The following is a 24,527-nucleotide window of genomic DNA, read 5'->3' as shown; positions in this document are numbered from 1 at the left end:
CACTTCAGGATGGCAGAGGAGGGGAGGGAGCGCAGAGGGAGGCTCCGGAGCCCCGAGGGGTGGAGGTGTCGGCGGTGGAAGCTGCTGGGCAGCTCCGCAGGGTCTCTCGGGCATCCTGATTTCCCCCTGCGGAGCTCTGGGGCCAGGCACTTTCCGTAGGGTTGTCTTTCAGTCTCCCAGATGCGGGGCAGTTCTGTGCAACCCCTCATTCTAAATGTTCCCTGTGGGTGTCATTTGTGGGGAAAGTTCTCAGCCCAGAACACCCACTGCGGAGCTTAGTCTGAGACGGCTTCCATGGGGGGCTCCCGAGGACCAGCCCCCACGCCTCAGTGGGGGACCGCTCAGGGTGGGTGCAGAATCCTCACAATGGTGACAGCTGGCAGGGCTGGGAACCTGGGTCCTCACACAGGAATGAGATTGCAGAGCGCCAACACCTCTTGCCTTTGAAGTCGTTTTATAAAGAATGGCACAGGTTAGGGTTTATGTTTACCCTCCCCTGAGAGGAAAAAAGAAAACAACCCTCCTGACCACCTGCTGTTTATCCCTCAGAGGAGGGCTCACAGCTATTTATAAAGGCAAGAGAAGTTCTAGGGCAAGATCACGGCTGGAGAAACAGGTCTCCTTCACCCTGCCAGACTTGGTGGTACCCAGGCACAGAGTGGTGGAATTGCATCTGCTGCCTTTCACCATAACGAGAGCAGGGCTGGAGGATGGGGCCCAGACAGTCCTCCGAGGGTCTGTCCTTGGCCTTCTGACTGATCAGTGTCCAGCCATCTCTTCTTTTAGGGTTTCCTCTGACAGAAGACAGCTGGGGCTGGGATAGAGTTTGGGCCACCCCACGTCTAAGATTGGTGAACTGGGGCACCAGGTGAAAATGTTCTGGGGTCCCTCAGGATTGGGATCTTCCCTGAGGCCACTAAGTTCCTCTGATCTGTGACCTCAATGAAGACAGAGATTGTGTCAGATTAAATGCGTCTATAGAGCTGCATGACTACAGGTTAAGTGTGTGAGTATGTGTTTCACATGTATGTGGACGTGTGTCTCTGATCACATTTGTGTAACCACTAAAGTCTATTTTTAAAGTGCACATAAAAAGTTTGAGTTCTAACTGTCTGTCTGTCTGTGATGCTCTTGGCCTTCATCATACCCTATCTTTATACCCAAATCCCATAAAAATATTATCCCCAGCCCCTCCCTTACCCCCATCCTGTCCTTACCCTCCACATATCTAGTCTTTTTTAGACCCCAGGGTGCCCAACAATTTCCTTCCTGAGCTGGGAGGAAGGGGGAAGGCAGAAAATCTAAAGATCCAGATTCATGTTATATACAGGTCCTTCTGGGCTCCAGATGCCAGTCTCTGAGCTTGATGCATCTCCCCAGCCAATGCCCCCAGGGAAATGCAATGAGGTATTTCAAAGGCCTTTTCTTAGCTTCTGAGCCCAGAGTTGAGTTCTGTTTTTCCAGGGTCTCCTGGATCCCCCTGTTGTCCTGAGGACACCTAGGTCCTCCTAGAGGTCCTTGTATCCCACCCCAGGTCTCCCAGAAGCTGAGAGGAGCCAGGACAAAGCTGAGGCTGGAGATGGTGTTCCTCCATCCCCACCCTCTAGCCCTTGGCCCGCTGCCAGGCAGGCTGGTGGGCGGAAAGCCAGTCTCCGCATTTGCTCACCCCCCCAAAAAGGCAGAGACCACCCTCCAGGGCGCACAGGAAAGGAAAAGGCCAAGGGGAAGGTGAGCCACGAGGCTCTAGGGAAGGGAACGGAGTCCCTCCTCCAGGTCACTTGGACAGCCCCTCAGGTGACTCGATTTCAGTGCTGAAGAGTTCCTTGTAGAGTGGAGGGAAAGCAGCTTGGACCACGATGGGGTGGAGATGCTGGAAGGTTTGCAGCTTTTCCACATGCTGGCTACACAGGCTCCGAAGCTTCCCCTTGGGTGGCAGCTGGACATGGGTTCATGGGGAAGGAGGGTCAGTACTACAGCTCTGTCCCCAGAGCAGAGAAGTACCCCCATCCTTCCTGGGCTGGGATAACCCTCCTTGCTTTCTCCCGGCACACTTGGCACTTGTGGAACAGCCAGATCCCATTGGTAGGAGTAGGTCTGTGTTCAGGCAACTGGAGGCTAGCGAGAACTGCTATGGGACAGGGACATGTTTTCTGGCTGAAACCCCCAAATGGTGTTCCTGCTACTCCTAAGATGAGCCCTGTTAAAGACTCTCTAACTCACACTTTATGCTTTTATAATAGTGAAATTCTGTCACTCTCTGTTATATAATGTTACGTGCCTCTTTGCCTTTGTTGATACTGTTCCCCTCCCCTGGAATGCCTTTCCAATTCTTCTGTGCTTGGCTAATTCTTACTCACCTTCAGTGTTACCTCCTCTAGGACTATTTCCCTGGGTTAAGGGCCCTTCCTTTGGGCTTCCCTCTGTGCAGCACTGAAATCCCATTTTAGGAAAATGATCCAATTTGTCTGTCTCCCTACCCTAGATTTAAACTCCTTAGGTAGGGTCTCTCTCTCTACCTTCCCTCCCTCCCTCTCTCTGTATCCTCTGTACCTATCAAAATGCTTGCACATGGCAAATGCTCAGGAACTGTTTGTTTGGACTAAGCAATTTCCAAGCAGGTACCCAACACTGCAAATAGTAAACGAACACTGCCAGCACTCAGCTGGTGGAGGGGAATGAAAAAGGCCCAGAGAGCCATGAGGAGACAGAGGCAGGGAGACTTCACTGGAGAAAGGCTGAGAAAACCATTTATCGTCTGCAGTTTCCTGTATAAGCAAGTGAGGCTTAAAAATACCTCTCACCAGGGCTTCCCTGGTGGCGCAGTGGTTGAGAGTCCACCTGCCATTGCAGGGGACACGGGTTCGTGCCCCAGTCCGGGAAGATCCCACATGCCGCGGAGCGGCTGGGCCCGTGAGCCATGGCCGCTGAGGCTGAGCGCCCGGAGTCTGTGCTCCGCAACGGGAGAGACCACAACAGTGAGAGGCCCGCGTACCGCAAAAAAAAAAACCAATAAAGCAGAGTGATGGGTAGAGGGCTTTTTGTATGGGGTGGTCTGGGAAAACCTCTCCAGAGTGAAGGGATGGAGCAGGCCATTTGGAAAGCTAGGGAAGAAACTTCCAGGCAGCTGGAACATCAAAGTCCTGAGAAGCAACCGGGTTTGATGTGTTCAAGGAATAGCAAGGACGCCAGTGTTGCTGGAATGGGTGACTGAGAGGGCAGTGGAAGGAGATGAGGTGAGAAAAGAAGTCGGGGGTCAGACACATCATGAGGTCAGTAGGCCACGACACAGACTCTAGATTTGATATTCAGCATGATGGGCAGCTCTAGGAACACTGAGAACAGTGCTGTGTGGTTGCCGTAGGACAGACAGGGATGGAGCAGGGGTCCAGTTAAGGAGGCCTCTTTAAAGGTCCAAGTGAGAACTGACAGCTAGGGGGTAACAGCGGGAGGTGATGTATTCTGAAAGTGGATCCAACAGAGATTTGCTTTCCAACTGCTCTCTCAGGTTCTCTTCCTCCTAATCTATTCTACCAGACTTGAAGTTTATTTAGGGCAGAGCCTGTCATTTAAGTCACTTCTGTATTCTCAGCACCTAGCACTCTGCCTGGCACATAGCAAGTGCCCATTGCTTGAACCGTTACATAAATGGCTCCTTTACACTGCTTCCAAATTAAATTGCCTGAGTAATAGCTCTGATGATATCATTCCTCTAGCCTTTGGTGCTCTCCATTGCCTGGAAATAAAGTCTTAACTCTAATATGGCCTTGAAAGTCCTCTCTGATTTGCTGCTTGACCTAATTTTCAAGCTTGTCTTCTGCTACTTCTCTGCCCCCATCAATCTATCCCAGCTCCTGACCTTACACTTTAGTCAAAATGTTCCATGAACTATTCTCTGTATATGCATTATCTTGCCTCCTTATTTTTGTCCATATTGTTCCCTAAGCCTGGAATGCCTGCCCCACCCCCTGAAGGCCCGTTAAAATCTTACATATTTCATGGCCTAGTTTAAATGCCACCTTCTCTAGGAAGCATTTATGACCCACTCCTCTTACCCTCAAGTTATTTTTAATCTCTCTTCCATGCTCTCACATTTCCCCAATATCTCTTATTGTAGTACTATATTAGGGGCACAGGGATATGGTAGAAAAAGCCCTGGGATTAAACCTTACATTTATCACTTATGATTGCATAAACTTGGACAAGTCATTTAAGTTTCCTTATCACTACAGGGAGGTTTTAACACCTATCTTACTGACTGAGTTGTCCTAAAGATGAGCGTATCTGTGAAAGCACTTTGTTAATCGCATTATTATTATATCCCATAACACATTCTCCTCTATCTTAGGGTCACTGGTACATAAGTCTCTTCTTCACAGCAGATTAAAGACTCTTGGTGGGGGTAAGGATGGCACCTCTGTATCTTTCCATTCCACAGTACAAGCAGGTGCTGGGTAAGCGGTGGCTCTATTAATCTGAATTGTTCCCTGGAGGTCCCTCCCAATTTCAGGCTCCCTAACTTCCCATCTTTACCCACATGGAAGTGACTGATCAGTCCCCTTGCCCCCATGCTGTTGCAAGCTCTCTCACACAGCTTAGCACTCAAGCACTTCCTCCTCTGGACACTCAGACCATGGCCCTCACAAGCCCTGATGTCACAGATCTGGCACTGGGTCTGACCTCCTCTGTCCCAGGGACTGCTCCTACCTTTGCCAGGATGCCGTGGCGATGAGTCTTGCAGAGATGATGATGAAAGGCCAGCTCCAGACTGTACTGCAGCTGTTCTACTTTCCTTTTCTCTTGGAGCCCTGGCCGGTCTGAAGGAGGGGATGGGACCATAGCAAGAAAAAGAAAGAACATGGACGTTAGCTTCCCCAAAAGGGGAAGTTGTGTCATTCTGGACATTTGTGCTGAATATAGATCTTCCTAGCTGAGTGAGAGAGAGTGTAAGAGTGTGTGTGTGTGTGTGTGTGAATGTGTGTCTCTTGGTTTGATAATGGTAAGCTATGGGGCCTTGGGCTGGGCTAGCTTTCTACAAGGAAAACTGGGGAGAGATGAAAGGATGAGACATTCCAGTCTCCCAGTTCCAAGCTGCCCTATCCCTGGTACCCTGCTATTTCACATAGCTAATTCAAAGCTAGGCACCAAAACTCTGCTGTGGGGAAGAAAAAAAAAAAAAGTTCTCCCTTCTTCCCCGCCACCTGGCAGGGATGGCCCCAGTTAGGAGATGGACTTTGTGAAGCCACCTAGGTCAGCATCAAGGCCTCTACAGCAGTCTGTGGCTAACTTCAAGAGATAAACCACCTTTTGCCCTGACTCCATAAAATACCCAGAAGTCATCTTTTAAGTCTTTATTTCCAGTTCTGCTCATTGGCAGAGCCAGAAGACTGATAATCTTGGTCTGCAAACTCAGGTTAGCAGCTCAAGCCCCTTCCCCAGGTTCTCTGAATCCTTAGCATTCAGCTGGTTCCCCAGCCCACTCCATTCCAGCGGAGCGGACATCCAGAGTCCTGCCATGATGGCATGTTGTCTTTTGTTTTGTTTTGTTTTTCGTTTCTGTTTCTGTTTCTGGCTGCGCTATGGGGCTCGTGGGATCTTAGTTCCCCAACCAGGGATTGAACCCATGCCCTCGGCAGTCACAGTGTGGAATCCTAACTACTGGACCGCCAGGGAATTCCCGATGGCATGTAGTCTTGACATGAGTTCACACAGAGCAGTGATTCTCAAGCTTGGTGGCACATTACAATCACTTGTGAGAGGCTGTTAAAACTCCTGGTGTTCCGGCAGCACCCCAGATCAATGACCTCAGAGTTGCAGCAATTGTTTTTAAAGCTCCCGAGGCGATTCCAACCTGCGGCCGCAATGGAGTCACTGACAGGGACTCACAAGCAGACTAATTTCTCCCAGGGAAATGGCTCACTTCCGCTCTTCCTCACGTTTCCCCACTTCTCCAACCCCGCCTGTGCTGCTCCTTTCCCTCTGTCAGGCTCCTCTGGATCTTTATTTTAGCTCATATTTTGACAGCAATATTCGGGGGGGGTGGGGGGCTCATTCTGCTTTTTAAAGTGACTCCCCAGATTTAACCACAAGCGAAGGTCCAGACTCTTCAGTGTCTGTTGCGCCCCCCCACTGCCTGAATGTCCTTTACCCGAGCCCAGTGACTCACTGGCATTGATGAGAACGAGGGCCGTGTAGAGGGCAATCTCGTCCTCGGAAAAATGCAAGGCACTCAGGGAGTGGGAGAAGTCAAAGATGGAGCTGATGAGCTCGCTGCAGCCTGGTGGGGTGGAAACGAAAGAGTGAGCAAGGTGGGTGAGGCCACAGTGCCCGAGGACACCCGCCCCCTTGGTGTTTGGAGCGGGCAATCTGTCCTGAAAAGAGGGGGCCCTGGGTCTCCAAGCCTCGGATGGGGTTGGCATCCGACTCCTCTCTCTCATTTCCCCCGGCCCCTCACCCAAGGCTCGGAAGAGCTCCATGCCACCGTATTTGCCTTCAAAAAAGACTGTATGGTTGTCAGCATTGTAGGCCCGGCACATCCTGACCAGCACTACTTCCATGGCTCCTGGGGAGTGGGGAGAAAGGCAGGTACACCATCAAACATGGCCAGGAATCTGTCTCTGTCTCCCTCAGTGTCCCAGTTCCCTTAAGGCACCTCCCTCCACTCAGCCCTGCCCGTTTCCTCATCTGTCCCCACTGCCCTCAGGCCCGCCCCCTCTCCCTGGGCACCTGCTTTGAGTAGCACAATCTGGTCATTCTGGCAGAGCTCCATAAAGCCCGAGAGCCTCTTAGCGAACTCCACCACGTACTGAATGGCCTCGGTAAGGCGGTGGGCACAGCATTCCCACATCTCCCACATTGACTGCAGGGAAGGAGGGGGTCCCACTGTAGCCCTCTTTATGACCCCGGGCCCCCCCACCCAAGGCCCTGGGAACCCAGACAGATAAACTGCAGGGGGTAGATTCTGAACCGCCACATTCTCAGCACCCGTGTTTTTAGCCTATTCTTAGCACAAATGTGCACTCCAGGTTAATTCCTGTCACTTGGACGCACTTAGCGCCCACCAGCCCCTGGCGCAGAGTTAGCTGTTGTGGGGAATTAACAAACGTCTGAGATACACCTTTGCCCTCAAAGAGTGTGCATCTTGTTGAGGTGACTAAGACATACCCAAGTTCAGTACCAAACAAGTAGTTTTAGTGCAGGAGCTGTTGTCAGAGTGACAGGAGGGAGAGAACAAGCTTTGGAGCCCGAGGGATCTGAATTTGCCTTCAGATCCACTACTCTGCCACGAGGAGTAAGTCTACGAACTCCTCTGAGCTCAGTTTCTCGGTCCATTAAGAACAGAGATAGATGCCAGCCTCATAGGTTGGTTGTCCTTAGGGTCAAGGATAATTTATGTAAAGCGCTCAGCACAGTGCCTGGCAGAGAAGGAGCGCTTAACAAATGCTGCTCAGGATTCTGACTCTTGCCGTCATTGATGGAGGAAGGAGCTTAGGCCGAGGTCTCTTTGCCAAGGTCGGGGTGATGGGGGAGGTAGGATGAAGGCCGCGTAAAATGACCATAGGCAGGAGCTAAGGAGAAGCTCTCACCCATCTACTAGGGTGCATACTTAACAGCGGTACCCACTGTGTCTTTCTGGGATACCCTGCCTCGCCCCAGCCCCCTTGCGTGTGGAGGTGGCTGTCTCTGGACCCCCCAGTGGTGGTGGGAGGTCCTCCCTTCCCCGCGCAGTCCCCTGGCCTCACCTTCCTCTGGTAGCCGGCCACCTCCTCTCGGGAGAAGACGGTGGAGCGCTGTCCGATCAGGTCCTCCAGCCGCAGCTGACACGTCTCTCGGTAGGACTTACAAACATTCTGCACCAGATGCTCTGGGGCCGGAGGAGGAGGAGGAAAGCGGGGGCTCGATCTCAGCCAGCTCCTACCCTTCCCATACAAGGGGCACTCCACTGCCTGGCCCAGCGCTGCTCTGCCTCCCCCCGAGGCCCCTGTGCACGTCTGGTTTACACGGGGTGCTGACTAGGGCCCCTTTCTTGGAAGCCCCTCCCTTATCTTCCTCCCCAGCTACCTCCCCAGGGGCTCACCAATCTCCGTCAGGGAGGCATAAGGTGCCTCTGGGGTTCTGCGGAAACTGGGGCTGAAGTAGCTGTCCGGGCCCCGTCCTTGTTCCCCAAGCCCAGGGTGCCTGGGGTCCTCGAAGTGGAGTCCACACCTGTCAGGGGTCGGCTGGCTGCCTGTGCCATAGCAGTTCTCTCTGCCCTCGGTCTTGCCCCGCTCAGGGCTGTATTCCAGGTGGTACGAGGCCCCGTTGAGCCCGGCCTTGGCCAAGCTGTTGGAGTAGGAGGGCCCACAGCCTGGGGCTCTCAGGAGACTGGGGGGACAGGCTGAGGCCTCCGGCAGGTCAGGCGAGGAGCCCAGGGGCAGCTGCCCATCTGGGAGCCCCAAGGTGCAGGCGAGGGGGTCTGCTCCTTGGGCTCCTGCAGGAGGGGTCTTGGCCGCTTGTTCCCTTTGCTGCTGTTGCCGCTGTTGCAGTTGTTTCTGTACCTCAGCATGCAGGCTGTCCCTTTGCTTCTTGGACATGCGGCCAAACTTGACAGCTGAAAGAGGTTTGGGGATCAGGAGTTTTTGAGGGGGGAGGACAGGGTACAGGGCAGAGTGAGTAGGCATCTGCATCATCACAGGATTAACTCGCTGCTCCCTGAATAGCTGACTCCAAGCACAGCTTCTTCAGTCTTGCCTGAGAGCCTCCCTTCAGGGCACTTTTGTTCAAGACCCCTCCCACCTCTCACTCTGGTTTGCTTCGGGGCTCAGTGCAGCTCAGACATTTGAGTCTCCCGGGCAAACGCTTCTGGCTCGAAACCAGCTTCTACTAGTGGCAGAATTCAAGCAATGAGTCCTGACTAAGGGCCCTGGCCTCCTGATATGGGGCTGGGGGTGGCTGAGTGGGGGGCCTCAAGCTGTATTGGGGTCACCTCGCCTGTCTAGGAGGGTCGGAGGAAGAGGAGAGCCGAGAACACAGGTCTCCCTGTGGTCAGGCCTGCAGGCTCCCTGGTGACCTAGATACTCACCACAGCCCAACCCAGGCTCCGCGGCTTGTTTCTGAACATCCTCTTCTGCTCTCTCTTTCCTGCCTTTTCATTTGCCCCGCCACCCCTCCTAGGTGTGGGGACACAGCCCCTGGTCGCCCCGCCTGCCCCTTTGCAACCCTGCGTGTTTCCTTTCACTTTGTTATTTTGGGCGCTGAAAAGTGCTGACAGCCTCCTTCTGGCTCCTCATCACCTCAGGTCTCCCCCAGCCCCGGCCTGGGCTCCTTCTGCGGTGTTGCCGTGGGAGCGGTTTGGGGGCTGCGAGGGGGCAGTGGCTGAGGAAGGTGGAGAAAAGCCACCAGGAACAGTCGGCCTCTCCAGCCTCAGCCTTCTGGGCTGTTCTCAGGCCAACCGTGGTCCCATTCGCAGCCACCGCCCCCTGGCCCAGGCTGGGGATGGGGCACTAGGGAGGGAGACGGAGCTGGAACTGGAGCCATGGGGCAGGAGGGAAAGATGTGGAATGCGGATGGGATCTGGGTCATAGGGGAGTGGGGTGAGGAAACTCCATCCCGAGGAAGGAGCAAATGAAGAGTCTGGGACCTTGGGGAAAGGAGGGTTGTTGTAGCAGAGCCTGAAGCTGGGGACCGTGAAGACCTTTGATGAGGGTAGCCTGCTCACTGCCTCGGTGAACGGTGGAAGAGACAAGGGCCTGCCAGAGGGAGGGACGGAGCTCCCCGAAGGGCGTTCTAACCCCTGTCTGGCACAGCAGGTCAGGCTGCCCTTCTGGAGACTGAAGCCCGGGGGGCTGCGCGTTTGGCCTCACCGTCTCGGGACATGCCCAGGGCCAGGCATTTCTGCAGGCGGCAGTGCTGGCATCGGTTTCGGCTAGTGCGGTCAATGGGGCAGTTCTGCTGACGGGTGCAGGAGTAAGCCACGTTACACTGCTGGCTCCGGCGGAAGAAACCCTGAGGAAGGCAGGTGGAGACCAGGGCTGCTGATCTGGGCCAGGCCCAGCTCAGTACCAAGTGCCTGCAGCCCGCAAGCTCTAGCCCCACCTTTTCCAGATCTTACACGACGCCTCAGTTTTCTCTCCTCCATTGTAATCTGTCCTGCAATCACTTCCCTAGTTGAAGACAAGGCCCTCCTGTGCGCAGGGCTCTCCAGGCAAGGTGCCACCCGGGCAGCTCCCTAGCTGTCTCAGGAGACCAGCCCTGCAGGCAGAACAAAGGCCACCGAGCCCCCTCTCCCCATCTCTGAAGAGACTGTGTATGTGTGTGTACTCACCTTGCACCCCTCACAGGTGATAACCCCGTAATGGATCCCAGATGATTTGTCCCCACAGATTTTGCAAGGGATCACTTCAATTTGTGCTAGAAGAGGGAAAGGGCAGAGGTCAGCCCAGGAGCCTTTGGTGTATCCTACCGCCTGTACCTGGGGGGCAGATACAGGGACATGGTGCTTCCCTTGCTTCCCTCCCCCGCTCCAGTTTGCTGTTTCCCTCTTGCAAGATGGATGAAGGAGTGAATGCCAAATGCCACTCAGCAAAGTGTCTGTGGAGGCTGTTTTAGTTTCCCGGGCTGGCCGGGGGTTGTATAAGTTCTACGGGGGCAGAGAAAGCAGCTGCAGAGGCCACCTGTTCAGCCCTTCAAGATGAAAAGCTCTAGTTGCCTCCCTCTTGCCTGGGGACCTAGGAGTCCTCACGGCTTCACAACACCTGCTTCCCGCCCAGGGGGCTTCCTCTGTGCCGCCCTCCCCCACTGGGGCTCAGCCCACAGGGGCAGAGTGTGGGGCATGGTGGGAAGATGTGGTCCACCAGGCAGGAGGCACCTGGGGGACAGGTAGAGATGCCAGCCATCCTCGGCTGGGCAGTGAAGGCTCAGGGAGGGGCTGTGCAGAGACCAGGGGCCGAAGGGGGCAGGGTCCACTGGGTGGGCCCCAGAGAGGGTAAGGAGAAGCCAAGATGGAGCCCAGGAAAGTGGGGTCAACAAGCCAGCTCTGCCAGATGTCTGAGAGCCAGGGAGCGGATCAAACAGGCCTCCTAGGTTCCTGGCCCCAGAGCAGAGGGTGGCTGTGCATGTCTCCACGTATGAGAGTGTGCATGCTTACGTGTGTACGAGGGCCTCTGCGTCCAACCGTGCGCGTACAGATCATGAAGGTTAACACTGGCTGGGACTACGGACCATCAAATTCAACCTCTTTTTTTCCTTCACAGATGAAGGAATAGGCCAAATGAGATCAGGTGGTTGGCCCAGGTTCATACCGCTAGTTTACCCAGGAGTTGGGTCTATATCCCAGTTCCCCATAGCTTTCCATTCGGCTGTTCTGTGTATATGACTTTTGGGGCACACACATCAGTGGGCATGTTGCATGTTTGAAGGGGTGCTCATGTGTGTGTGTGTGTGTGTACACATGAAAGGTACATGTGGTTCGTGAGCCAATAGGCATGTCTGCTTGAGCCAGTGTGCACACGTGCGTATTTGTTAGTGTTTGTTCACTGGCTGCCAGGACCCTCCTCTCTCCCACTGAGCTCTCTATAACCTACCTCCCCACTCCCTTCACTGTGGTTGGTTACTGGCCCCAGGTTTGCCCCATCCTTGCCAATGCCCACAGCTCTCTGCTGAGTTTCAGGGACCAGGCATTGGCCTCCCCCCAGCCAATCTTTGAAGGCACTGGCCAGAGCTGGTGTCCCTTTTAGGTGCTTTCATCACTCCTAAGGGCATGTGGGTCTCTCCTCTGCCGTTGCTCACCTGCTGCCTCCCCTCCGAGGGGGCATGCCTGGGGTGGAGCACGTCATAGATTGGTCTAGGACCATAGCCCCTTCTCATCTCTGATCCCAAGGGTCAGAGGAAGCGGCAGCCTGCCTATAGGGCAAATCCACAGTCCTGTGAACTCTCCTCTGGTCCAGGCCTGGACCCAGGTTGCGTGTAGGACCTGCTGATGTGAGCTGGGGAGGGTGACCATGGCTCCGTGGCACTCCCTGAAATATTGTTTCCATCATCCCCTCAGGCTAGCCTTGAGCTGAGTCAGAGGAAGCAGCTGCCTTCTCACGGGGGACGGGTTGCACAGGTATCTGAAGCCCCTCCATTAGAGCTCGAGCCTTCTCCTCACCCCCAGCCCCACTAGTCTGCCCAGCACCCACACAACAGGCTGTGATCATCCAGCACAGACAGCAAGGGAGCTTTCAGATTCTTTCCAGTAAATTAAGAGCGGATTGGAATGAATGGAGGGAAGAGAGAACAAGGAGGGGATTGGGTGCCTGGAAAAGGGGCAGAGAACGTGGGGGCACATGCACATCTAGCCACTGGATTCTTTGGGTCTCAGTTCCATTGCCAGTAAAAGGTAAGCATAGCCTTCACGGCCTGTCCAGGGCGGTAGCACCGTGGGTATGTGGTATCACCTGCGGAAAGCGCAGCGTGGCCGCGAGCACTGTGTGTGCTGGCTACCACCAAGCACAGCAGTGGGCACAGAACCCAGAAGGCATTTGAGGCCCAAGAGAAGTGCTTGTGCCCTGTGGAGTCTGCTCTTGCCTCTCCCCAACGCATTTCCTCTCCAACACCGTGGGATCTCCCTCCTCGGTGGCCTTAAGCCCAGAGAGGGCAGAAACCAACATGGGTCACCCAAAAAAGTAAGCGGGAGGGAGACTAGGGCAAGCCACAGTGGGAACTCGGGCTCCAGCCCAGTCCTCAACCACAGGCCTCCCTGCCTCTTCCCTTCTCCAAGAGCCACATCCGTGTGCGTGTGTGAGCTGACCACACGGGTAACTCAGACACATCTCTCTGCCCCACAGCCTGACTCACTGCTGGTCCTGGCCCTAGGAACCTCACAACAGTGTCACCAAGACCTCGCCCTTCTCATAGGATGATGTGGCCAGCCACAAACCACCTTCACAAATACCCATGTTTGGGGGACACCAGAGTTTAGACCCCAGCCACCAGGCCAGCCACTCCCCCATGCTCCCCAACCATAGTCCGAGACAGAGGTACACAGTGAAGGCAGGCACACAGGGAATGAGAGGTGCACATAGGATCAGGGGTTTCAGGCTAGAGGGTCAGACCCTCTAGCCTCTGAGCTAGAAAGACCAAGAGTTTTGGGACCCAGAGACAACAGAGACAGACCTAGAGAGAGAGAGAGCCGCAGAAACACAGAAAAACCCACACTCGTGTCCTGGGCCCATGCCCAGCCCCTGGCCCTCTCAGTGCTGTCAGGCCCTCTTATCCTACTCCTCCCACCTGGTCCTGCCACCTGTCCCCCCGCAATGCCATCTACCCAAAACCTCAAAGAGAAAGTACCAGTGCACATGAGTTTGACTTGTGGAGGAGGGGAGGGGAGAGAACGGGAAGAGGACTGGCAGAGGTGGAGGTGGGGTGAGCCAGAGCTGAAAAACACCTCGGATACCTCACCTTCAAAACCTCCCCCCTTAAGCCCTGTCCCTGAAGCAGCAGGTGGTGGGAACGCAAATTGGGGAGGGGAGCTGAGTAATCACAGGATTACTCAAGCTGTTTCCCGGGAGCCTGGCCTGCCAGGAACTTACCATCTAAGGGCCTGCCAGTGCCAGGAACTAGAACCAAGCCGAGGTCAGGAACGTCTAGGCCAGCCTCTGCAGCACGGCTCCTGCAGCAGCCCTCACTCTGCCCGCCCTCACTTGCTGCTTCGGGAAGAGCTTTGTAGCTCACACTGTAGCTCTCTCCCAGGGCCCACCAAAGGAAACCCTCCAATTCCAAGGAGGGAGAAATGCCCCTGTGCACATGATACCTCCCGAAACCACCTAGTGACTGCGTGACTCTAGACCTCTGAGTCTTAAACAAGATCACCTAGGGAGCTTGTTAAAATGCAGGTCCCTACGCAGCAGGTCTGAGGGGGATCCAGGCTCTCCCATTTGAACAAGCTCTTGGTTGGTGCCCAAGCTTGCTGGTCCTCACCCTACCTTTCTGAGTAGCAAGAATTTAGTCCCTCTTCCTGTTTATGCCTCTTTCTGGGGCATAAGGGTGGGGTTGGTGGTCTCTTCCCCAGCTCATTCTTGTATCTTCCCTGCCATCCAGTGTGACCTCTAAAACTTTATTCTGACATGGTACTAGGAAAAGAAAATGAATCTCTTCTGGACTGCTTCGGGGATTGAAGGATCCCCAGGGAGCTTCCTCTGAGCACCTCCTATGTGAGGAAATATGGTAGAGACAAAGTAGGCTGTCCCCCCTCCCTCCAGCCTCCTCTAATCTCACCTTTCTCACAGCTGCGAGATTCATTGATAGGGCTCTTTGAATGCATCCAGAGCCTGGCCCTGTGCCACCTTAGGAAGCCAGCCCTGGGCCCTGTCCAGGTGCCCTACGCCACAGAGAGGAAGTGGTGGGAACAAAGGAGGGGCTGCAACCCAGGGGGATCTCTCCCCTCAAACCCCGGAACCACCCCCCAGCTCTGGTAGAGAAAGGATGCAGCCAGAGGACCCAGATTATCTGGGGTCCTCATCTTCTCCTGGTGCCCCATCAGTCTAAAGCTAGGCTTTTCCTCTTTTCTCTTTCTCTCTCCTTTTCTCCAATGGACATTGATTAAGGGGGAGTAATAAAGATAGATATCAGCACTGGCTGAATTCTTATTCTGTGCCAGGCGTTACATACATTTTTCATTTAATGATCACAGCAATCCTGTGAAGTAGGTACTATTTGTATTGTCCCCATTTTATAAATGAGAAAACTGAGTCCAGGGGAGAGTAAGCGGCTTGACTAAGGTTACACAGCCAGAAGTGGCAGATCTGGCATGTGAACCCAGGTCTCTGTAACCTGAGAGCCATTGTCCCCGACCATTGAGCCATATACTCTATAAGTATGAGACGCCCAAATGCACTGGGCAGAATGGGATGGGGGACAAGGTTACCGGCTGCAGGGGAAAGTGTGAAGTGAGGGGGTGGGCTAGGAACGGAATTCAGGGAGGACACCCGTGGAACTAAAGCCAAGACTCATGTCTAGTCTAAAGATCCAGAGAGACGTTATTCCCTCTGTCCCACACATTCTGTGGTGCCAGCCCCCTCCTGCCTTTATCCTTGGCTTCTAAGGCCAAGGAGGCATGGCTCGCCCATCCCACCAGAGCTCCTGACTTGGGACTCCTGGGGAGACCACAGCTCCCTTGGGGTGTGGACTGGCTTTCACACATCTTGGTAGGTCTCTCTGCAGGAACGAATGAGTAAGTGAGCAAGAGGAATGCGTCTCTTTTCTTAGCTTAGGGCCCCCTCACCCCACAGCCCAAACTAGTCCCTCTCCTCCCACGGAGACCACAGCTCCGGCCAGGGAACCCCTGTGTACCCCAGCCTGTCACCAGCCTCCCTCCTTTCTCAGCTCTCAGTTCCCACAGCTTCTGCAAAGCTGGAAGCCACGGCGGTGGGCTCTGCCGCAAAGAGCAGGAGGGGGAGGGTTGGGTTGGGGGTCAGGAGAGAAGCAGTTGTACCTGGTGAACGCTCCTCCCTGCCCATGGTGAGAATTTTCTGCTGATACACCCAGATTCCAGGCTGAGAAAGTAGTGAAGCTAAAACTCAGGTGGGCGAGGGAGAGTCTGGGGTTTTGAAAAGCCACGAAAGACAGCCAGCTACCTGAAACCCCCCCTTGGTGCCCTGCCACCCCCGCAGTCTGGGACAGGAGAAAGGAGGGGAAACAAAAAAACTGAGTGAAAACAACCAGTGGCTGGGGGGAGGGCATGAATCACCAGGAGGAAGCTGTGAGGGGTGGGAGCCCAGACGCCACAATCAGTGGCCTTCTCGGCCTCCGGGCTGCATCTTCTCTCCAGAGTGCCTGTGCTGTTGCAGGACACCAGTGGACCCAGGAGGACCCTGGCTCTGGCCCTGAGGCCCTGCCCTGTTGCCGTCCCTCCTCCCAGATAGACATCTCCATCCTTTCTGAGCCCAGAGTCCCAGGGAGGGGCAGCATTGCAGCAGCAGGAGGAGTAGAGATTAGATCTCAGAAAGGACTAGTCACTGGAGGACGAGAGGAGACCCCAGGGCTGCCTTTCTTGGAGAGCTCTTAGCATGGGAAAGTCCCCGTTCCCTGTTTGAGGTAGTGGCCTGGGGGCGGGGAGGGAGAGGGAGCCCCTGGGAGGGGCAGCCGCACCAACACCCACATTTCATTGTGGTGGGACTACGGGCTGGGATGTTCCCAACATCTAGGGCCTTGGGCTGGGGGTATTTGGGAATCCCGTTAGGAATGGGAAGAGAGGAAAAGGCGAAGGTGCAACAGTGATGCGAGGAAGGAGGGGGCCCTTTGTAAAGTCCTCAGACGGCCCCGGGCTCTCAGGCTGAGTTCTGTGGCTCCCGGGAACTTGGACTTCTTTCTGGCCCACGGCTCCTCGTTATCATGCCCAGACTGGAGAAAGATCAGGGCACAGCAAAGACAGGCATGCAACCTCGTACCCCTCGTCCTCCCACCTCCCCATCCAGGCCGAATGCCGGGGCCTCGTATCTCTTGGCTCCACACCGGCCGTGCCCCAGAGTGAGCTGACGGGCCCACCGTCCCTCTGGCTGGCTGGGGAGTCTTTCTGGCTAATGGACATTTCCCCTCTACTGACCAGCAGGTTGCCATGGCAGAGAGCCTGTATCATTCTTTCAGAACTTCTATAAATCCCATGCCTCCCACTTTCTGCCTTCCCAGACCCGATCAATACTCAGTGTCTCCCCTCTCCTGCCAGCTTTCTTTCCTCTCTGTCTCTCCCTGCGTCTGTGTGCCTTTCCATCTTTGCACTCCAGTTCTGTCTCAGGCTAGACACTGCAATGTTTTGACTCTCCTGGCATTTCTCCAGTTATATCTCTATCTGGACATCACTCTCTCCCCATGTGTTTCGTAGATCTTTCATCATTTGAGTTTGGCCTCTGCATCTCTCTTTATTTCTTGATCTATTTCTGCTCCTTGTGTGTCTGGCCCTTGGGTCTCTGGGTGTGTCACAGTCCCAAGACCCCAGTGCTCTGCCCGCCCCAGCTAAGGTCAGAGAACATGGTGATGGCTGGTACTCACTAGGGGGTCAGGGCAGTCAGATAATCTGGGGCTATGAGATACCCAGGGATGTCCAAGTGAGAAGGACCAGTGGTACCAACCCCCAGATTGGAGGAGACCCCTCTCTTGCCTACTGCCCAGGGGGATATCATGTAGAGCTGACCAAGTGTCTCCCCTGTCTAGTCCCAGGGACTCCTGCCCTCCTGCCAGGCTCTGAAGCACATCTGATCATTGCTTCCCAGGGTGGATTTGCTGATTTGAGACCATTTCTGGGAAGACCGGTTTGCTAACCTTTGCTGCTAATGGGAAGAAGCTAGAAGGGAAACTGAAGCCCCAAGAGGCCCTTCTTCTTGTGGAAGATTTTGGCTCTTCTCTTCACCCCTCCTGACCTGCCCCAGCTCATAGACATGCACTGGAGTCTCCATCCCAAACGTGGAAGTGAAGTTCTTTCCTTTCCTTGGCTGCCTCTCTGTGTACCCTCTGGGAGAGCTGAGTTTCCTCCACTACCCTTGGAGGTGCTTAACTCAGAGACCAGCGCTTTCTCCTTGGTCCTGGGCCCTCAGAACTGGGCGCTTCCCCAAAGCTGGTTTTGTTTTAAAATTCAGCTTACTTGTTTTACAGGAGACAAGGGCCTAAGACTTGCCTAAGGCTACAAGGCTAGTCTGTGAGAGGTGGCACCAGAACATGGTCTTTAGACTCAGCCCACGGGTCTTTCCAGGATCTAGTATGGCCTCTCTTTTGTGGGTTGTGGGAAGACCCCAGGTTGAGCCTAGGGGTACCTCAGGCCTCAGGCCACAGGGGCATGGGACTTCCCTTTTCCTCCTTCGCCCTGTGCTCTGAGAGGTCCTCTGGCTTCCCTTACAAGGGCGAGTTGCCCACCCTTGCTCTGCTAGAAGGCACAGGGACCCCAGACATCTGCCCACCAGCTGTTGGCCCATGGCTCTGGGCCAGGAAACGGGTGAAGCTGAGGGCCTTTTGCTCCCATCTCCACTGTCTGATCCTACTTATCAAACAGGCATCTGAACCTGGGGTGGGGGGGTCTCTCTCTCTTTCTCTCTCTCTCTCTCTCTCACACACACACACACACACACACACAGAGCACCCTGGCTGGATTCCACTTGGTCATCATGTTCCTGCATTGGGCAGAGAGTGTGATGGCTCAGAGGCCTGGATGCTGGGGTTCTGACCGCCTCTGTCTGCTGACCTGGCTTTACCCTTACTGTCCCACCGCTTCAGAGTACAGCAACTCCTCCGGACTCTTTTCTCACCCTACTCTCAGGCAGTTTGGAGGCACGGAGGGAAACACTGCCATGGGAGCCGGGGGAGTGAGTTCAGGCTGCCTTTTAATTACCAACCTCCACCTACTACAGCTGTGTGATCTGGGGTGAAGCACTGGGCCTCTCTGGGTCTCAGTCTCTTTTTGTAAAACGAGAGGCAGGGTACCTCAGATACTCTTGGAGATCCTTTCCAGAGCCCATGACACAGGAGTTCCTCAATTGTCCCTTTACTGTGGCTGCTCTAAGAGAACTGCTCAGGGAGCGAGACTCCCCGATTATTCCACCCATCTCCCAACAGACCTTGGCCTTGACCGGGACACACCCTGCCAGGGAAGAGCACTCAGCTCTGCTCACACTGTTCCCAAGGCGCCCGTCCTTTCCAGAGGGCCCCAGGCTTCCCCTCTCCCGGGTGGCCCATTCACTTACTTCTCATGACTGAGTCGTGGGCTTTGCCGCCTGGGCTCCCTGTCCTCCTCAGCGGGGGTGTTCCAGGGATGGGGCGCAGATGGCAGTGGGGCTGCGGGCCGTGGCTCTGCACCTAGCTCTCCCCCAATGCTTCTGGGCAGGGGTTTAAGATCTGCACCCCACAGGTGGCCGAGTGACAACCCCCCAGCTCCACCCCCCCACCCCTCTGGGGTGTAGTGGGTAGGATGACAGGCGCCCCATGTGGCCAATCTGGGCCTGGGGCAGAGAGTGAGGGGCGGGGCAGCCAATCGCAGGGGGCGTTGGAAAATTCCAAAACCACAGGCGAAAGACACACGCGGTAAAAGCTGTTTCCACCCGCCAGGGTAGTTCTGGCTGGGGAGCCGGAATGGAGCTCACACGAGCCTGGGGCCAGGTCCCTACTCCCCCTCCCCCCGAGGATCCCAGAGCCTGACCCTCTTTGCCAGGTGACTCCAGGGACAGGGATATTTCTAGAGGTAAGTCACAGAAGGTCTGCCTGGGGCCACCTGCGACCCTGTGGACTGCCAAGAGCCGAGCTCTGTGAGATGCAGTCTGGGAGGCTGCCCCACCACCTACCATGCTCACACCCTCCCTACAGACACGGTGCATGCCCTGGGCTAGGGAATAAATGATAATAGTAGCAGTAATAATCATCAGACAAATGCCACTATCTGTAGGAGGGGTTAGTCCATCAGAAATTTCCTCAGGAGCAAAACTGCTGAAATTGGAATGCGGGTGATAATGATGATGCTGCTGCTGATGCTTAGCCATATGCCAGAAATGGTTCTTAATGTTTTATGTGGATTAGCTAATCCTCAAAAAATACTTTATGTGGTAGGTACCATTATGCCTATTTCAAAGATGAGGAAAGTGAGACACAGAGGGGTTAGGTATCTTGCCCAAGGTCACACAGCTAGTAGAGTGGTGGAGTCAGGATTCAAAATCAGGCAGTTTGGCCCCAGATTCCACCTGAGGAATGGAAAATTTTCTCTGGTTCAGGTCTGCTTACGAGGGTCTCCTGGTGTGCAAATCTCTCTGTAGAGTTTCTTGGCCTTGGGGTCCTTCTGTGGAGCCAGTCAACGTCAGAAGCTCTCTGAGCCTCATATCTGCTCCGTGGGGTACCTCAGCCTCGGGGTTCCCTCTCCAGGATCCCTTAGTAATCAGGCCCCCTCTTGGTCTGGGGGGTCCCCCTCGGGTTCCTCCCTTCTTGGGGTTGTCTCGGACCCCCTTGTGGGGGGCTGTCTCAATTCTGGAGCCCATTTTTCAGAGCCTCTGGGCCTGGGGGAGGTGTTCATCTCTCCTGGATTCTCTGGGCCAAAACTCCTAAGAGGTCTCTGATCTTGCCGGGACTCCACGACTTCTCAGCCTGGCACAAGCCTTTCCCCGCTGGCCTTCCTCGGGCTCTCAGGAGCTGGGCAGTGGGTTGGGGGAGGACACTCATCGGTGGGGGTGGGGTAAGGGTGTGGCTGCACGGGGCCAGTGGGTTGAGAAGGGGTAAGGGGGTGTGGTCCTGGCCGAGGTTTCTGCGGTAAGGGGTTAAGGGTAGGAATGGAGTTGAGCCTCTTCCAGTTCCAGATGCTCCGAAAGTCCCCCATCTCCCCCCACCCACATATGGTCCCTGGTCCTCACCTCCCCCACCTCCCCCGCATCACTCCTTGACCCGCTTTCCTCCCAGGGCCCTGCTCAGCATTTCCGTGGGGCCCTGTGGCTAGGGGCAGGCGAGGCACCGATCAGGATTGTGCTGAGCAAAGCACCCCCCCACCAGAAGGATGTAGCCTCCCGGTGGCCCCCCAGCCCCTGTGTGACCAGCTCAGGGAGGAGGGTGAGGCTTTTGCCCTCTGAGATCTCTCTGCTTGGAACAGGGAGCTCTAGCAGTTTTGACAGCAGGAGGAGCCGCAGTGAGCTCTCAGGGGGAACTGGTAGGCAATCCAAGGGAGGGCCATAGAGAAATGCAGGTGGCCTCTCCTACCCCAGAGTTGTCCTATTCAATTCAAGGATGCTTAGAAGGCCTTCCTCAGAGTGCCCTCAGGCTGGTAAGGGCATGTGGATGCGACATGAGCTTTGAGACCAAGGTGCAGTGGGTGCATTTTCTGGGGGACTAGCCTCTCCCATGAACTAGGAGGATAGATCTGATGTGCTGAGAGTTCCCTAGAGAGGACGTTACTTGCTAGTATCCATTGGGAAGTCCTTCCTGAGCTCTAACCCCTTTCTCACATGCTGTAGCCTCAGTCTTTCAGGGCCCCAGGACTATCTATGTGTTTCCTACAGAGATGAAGGCTTTCCTGCTCTCTAGCCCTGCACAGGCTGGCCCCAGGCTTGTTCACACCTCGGGATGTGTTAACCACCGAGATGAACACTAAACCTGGCTCTGCCGCCACAAAGCCTGGTGCAGGCTCCTGGAGTCCCTGAGGCCACCCTGCCTCCCTGTCTCCCCGCTGGCCCAGCGATCTGCCCCACCCCCTTACGTCTCCTGTGCCTCTGTCCAGCAGCTTCCTCTCCTTCTACCGTGGCCCGCTTTCACTGTTCTCTCCTTGTTTCTTTGCGATGTTCCCTCTCACTCTTCAGGCTTCTTTCTTACCTCTTCCGATGGCCCTGATCTTGAGGTTTCTTCACCTCTGCCCCTCCTTTCCCCATCTCCCCATCTCCCCCATTTTTCTAGGCTCCACCTCCCTTCAGGCCCGGACATCTCTGCCCAGCTGCTCCATCTCTGCGCAAGGCACTCGCCTTTCTTTTACACGGACCTCCCTGGAACCCTTGCTGAATTCTTTGCCATCTCTCCACGCCCCAGCACCCGTTCCTACCCCAATTCTCTACTCACAGGTGTGGGTCTTCTTTGCAGCCAGCAGCTCTGTGAAGAGAAGAGAGGGGGTCAGGGCCCAAGGTTGAGGACCATGGAGGACCGAGAGACACTCCCCAATGCCCAGGCCCTCATCCCCACCCCATTCCTTCCCAGCAGAACCTGCCATCTGAGGAGAAGGTAGGACCACCCTCCACTGCACCCCTCTCTTCACTCTCTGCCCTACAGTCACACGAGGCCTCTTCCAGGTCCTCAGAAGTGCCAAGCTCCTGACTACTCTGGGACCACTCCACACTATTACTTCTGCCTGGAATGCCCTTCCCTTGCCCCTCCTCAATCTAGATAACTTTTCATCCCCCAGGTTCCTGATTATGTCTTTTCCTTGGAGAGCTCCTCCTGCCTTTGTGCTTACATACTCAGCACGACCATTTGAGTTCCTGGGACTCACCACATCATCTCACTGCTATAATTGTGAAATCTGTGAAACGGGGCTTTCCTGCTAGACAGTGAGCCTCATGGAGGCAGGGACCGTGTCTGCCTTGCTCATCTTGTTATTCTGTTGTGCCTGCCCCTTAGAGGTGCACAGTAAATACTCAAATACTCCGCAGCGGAGTTCAATCTCTTGGTTGCTTATTTCTGCCTGAGAGCAGCTGGGAATTCCAGAGGTGTGGTGGTTGAGGGTAGGGGAGTGAGGATGTTAGGGGGAAGAGGAAGGGAGAGCTGCAAGCACAGACCCCTGCTATGCCTCCTGCAGGCTCTGGCTCCATTGGCTCACCCGCCTGCAGAGGACGGGATCCCCCCACCCCCTTCTGTGTGTGGCTGGTCCAGGGGGAGGGCAGGCAGTAGGGAGCACAGGCGGGTTGATGCGGGGTGGGCAGGGAGGCACAGACCTCCAGAGGGGCAGCTGCTGAGGGGAAAGCCTTAGCTGGAGCATCGTTGGAGTGGGGAGGAGCGTGTCGTTCATTCATTCATATGGTTATAGCTTTTATTAAACACCTACCAAGGGAGCCCCTGAGAAGAAGCTTCCCCTGCCAGGCCTTGGTGCATTTCTTACATCCACACAGCGTCTTCTCACAGAGCACAGGGCCAGTCTTTCATTTCAGAAAACGCTGCAGGTCTGCCTTATGTCTCTGATAGTTTCCCTAACCTCTGACTCTGCTCTCCTGTAGTTTTTTCCCTTCTACCTGTCCAGTCCTTGACAGCGCCCCCCGCCCGCTTCCGTTCAACACCCCACCCCGCCCCCCGCACACACACACACACTGTCCCTCTGCCCAGGAGATGCTTCTTACAAGCAGGCTTCCTCTACTGGGCTGGGCGGGGGCGGGCGAGTGGGCTTGAAGGCCTGGGTTCTGCTGGGGGGGGGGGGGGAGGACTGCCCAGAGAGGGCGTGGCTCCATCCGGCCCCTCCCGCCTCCCCACCCATCCTGCCTGGCTCCACCCAGCTTCCTCCCTGACGTGGCACCGTCTCTTTGGCCTCCAGCCTTGCGCCTCAGAACAGGCCTGGGGTAGGGATGGTCCTCGTGCTTGCCCCGGCAGTGGAGTTCTTCCTACACCAGGTGGCCCTGCAGCTTTTCCCCTCAGCGCTCACACCCTGACCTAGCACGTGGCCCTGGGATCCTGCCGAGAGAGTCTCTGAGTTAGACCATCTGCGGGCCCAAGGACCGTCTGACGCTCCGTCCCCCGCTGCCCCTGGCTGAGTGCCCCACATTTTCTGCAGAAATGAGACCCCATCCCCCCAGGCCAGTGGGGAGGAATGTGCTGGGCTGGTGGGCAAGGGCGGTGGACAGGGTTCTACTGCTTTCTCCCCGACCCTTTGTCATCCCTAAAGGCAGGACGGCTTCCTCCGTTGCTGAATGAACAGAAGAAGGTGGAGTGGTCAGCCTCCCACTGCTGCCTGGGGTCCCAGCCAGATGAGCAGTGTCTGCCTTTTCTCCCAGGGGGCGCTCACACTTGGGACGTGGACCCTTCCTCCCTCCAGCTTCCCTGACTCTGCTGCCCTCTCCTCCCCCCTCCCACACGTCTCTTCCTTCTTCAGCTCTCCCCTTCTTTCCCCTTCCTGTGCTTCCTGTCTCTCCCCCCTCCTATTTCTCCTCCTCTGTCAGGTCCCCAGCCCCTCCTCCCATTTCTCCTTCAGTCTCTATGGAGACCTGTTCTCACCGGCCTGCCTTCCCCTGCCGAGACTTTCTCTCCTTCTCTCTTTGCTGATCCCTCCTCCCTCCTCACTTCCCGACCAGTCTCTTGCCATCTCTCCCTCTCCTCTGAACCTCCTGGCAGCCCCTTCCACCTGCCTGCAGGGCCGTAGGGCCTCTTACCCTGCGAGGCTCGGTGGTGTCTCTGTGGGGCCCTGTCCATGGGGCAACTCCCTTGGTGCCGTCCTTGCTGCCCTGGCTGCCCAGGAGGGCAGGGAGCAGGGCCCAGGGGAGGGAAGAGGGAGGAGGGAGGGAGCACCTGGCCCAGCATCAGGCAGGGGAAAGGAGTGGCTGGCAGAGCATCCTGGCATCAGGAGGGGACAAGGGGAGAGACGGGAGGAACAGAGTTTGGAGCCTTGAGGAGAAACAGGATAGGTGATGGGAAGGGGGCTAGCATTTATCGATCACCTTCTGTGTGCTGGGCCCTTTGCCGGTCACTTTATGTAAATCTGTGATTTTCTCCAATCCTCCCAACATCCACCATGAGGCCGGCAGAGTTGCTCCAGATAACTATGTGATGCTTATAAGCTAAGTGATGCTCACAGATAGTCATGAGTTGCCCAAGGGCTTGCACAAGGACAATAAGTGGCTGAGCTGTGATTTGAACCCAGGTCTTTGTGACTTTAGAATCATGTGCTTTCTACTTGACCAAGACAGGTGACAGGAACAGGGGAAGTGGGGAGGGGAGAGATGAAGACGGGATGGCTTATTCGGGGGATGGTGCCTCTTCTACAGGATGAGGTCAGACTCATCTCCATGGTTCTTGGGTTCCTTGAGGCCTCTGCTTGCTTAGTCTCTGCCCTTTGCTGCCCTTCCCTAGAATTCCCTGGCTCCCTGGTG

The 24,527-nt window shown here is 55.5% G+C and overlaps 1 protein-coding gene across 2 annotated transcripts; it reads right to left on the bottom strand.

The window, feature by feature from the left end:
- RORC (RAR related orphan receptor C) lies at window positions 1–23,901 on the bottom strand. 2 transcript variants are annotated; one of them, XM_081219729.1, is made up of 11 exons: window positions 23,811–23,901; window positions 21,520–21,549; window positions 10,301–10,386; window positions 9,840–9,981; window positions 8,075–8,587; window positions 7,740–7,861; window positions 6,724–6,856; window positions 6,452–6,559; window positions 6,164–6,274; window positions 4,705–4,814; window positions 1–1,936 (listed from the first exon to the last, which is right to left on the bottom strand). In XM_081219729.1, exons 1-11 carry the CDS (start codon window positions 23,848–23,850, stop codon window positions 1,775–1,777), a joined length of 1,557 nt encoding a protein of 518 aa, XP_081075855.1. In that variant the 5' UTR covers window positions 23,851–23,901; the 3' UTR covers window positions 1–1,774. The 2 variants fall into 2 exon arrangements, with proteins under 2 accessions (XP_081075855.1, XP_081075856.1); XM_081219730.1 differs by lacking the exons at window positions 21,520–21,549; window positions 23,811–23,901 and adding an exon at window positions 14,233–14,519.
- Window positions 23,902–24,527: the final 626 nt, after the last annotated feature.

The sequence above is a fragment of the Mesoplodon bidens genome (assembly GCF_964165515.1).
Source record: "Mesoplodon bidens genome assembly, chromosome: 2".
Classification (NCBI taxonomy): Eukaryota; Metazoa; Chordata; class Mammalia; order Artiodactyla; family Ziphiidae; genus Mesoplodon; species Mesoplodon bidens.
This window is presented reverse-complemented; position numbering and strand designations above follow the sequence as displayed.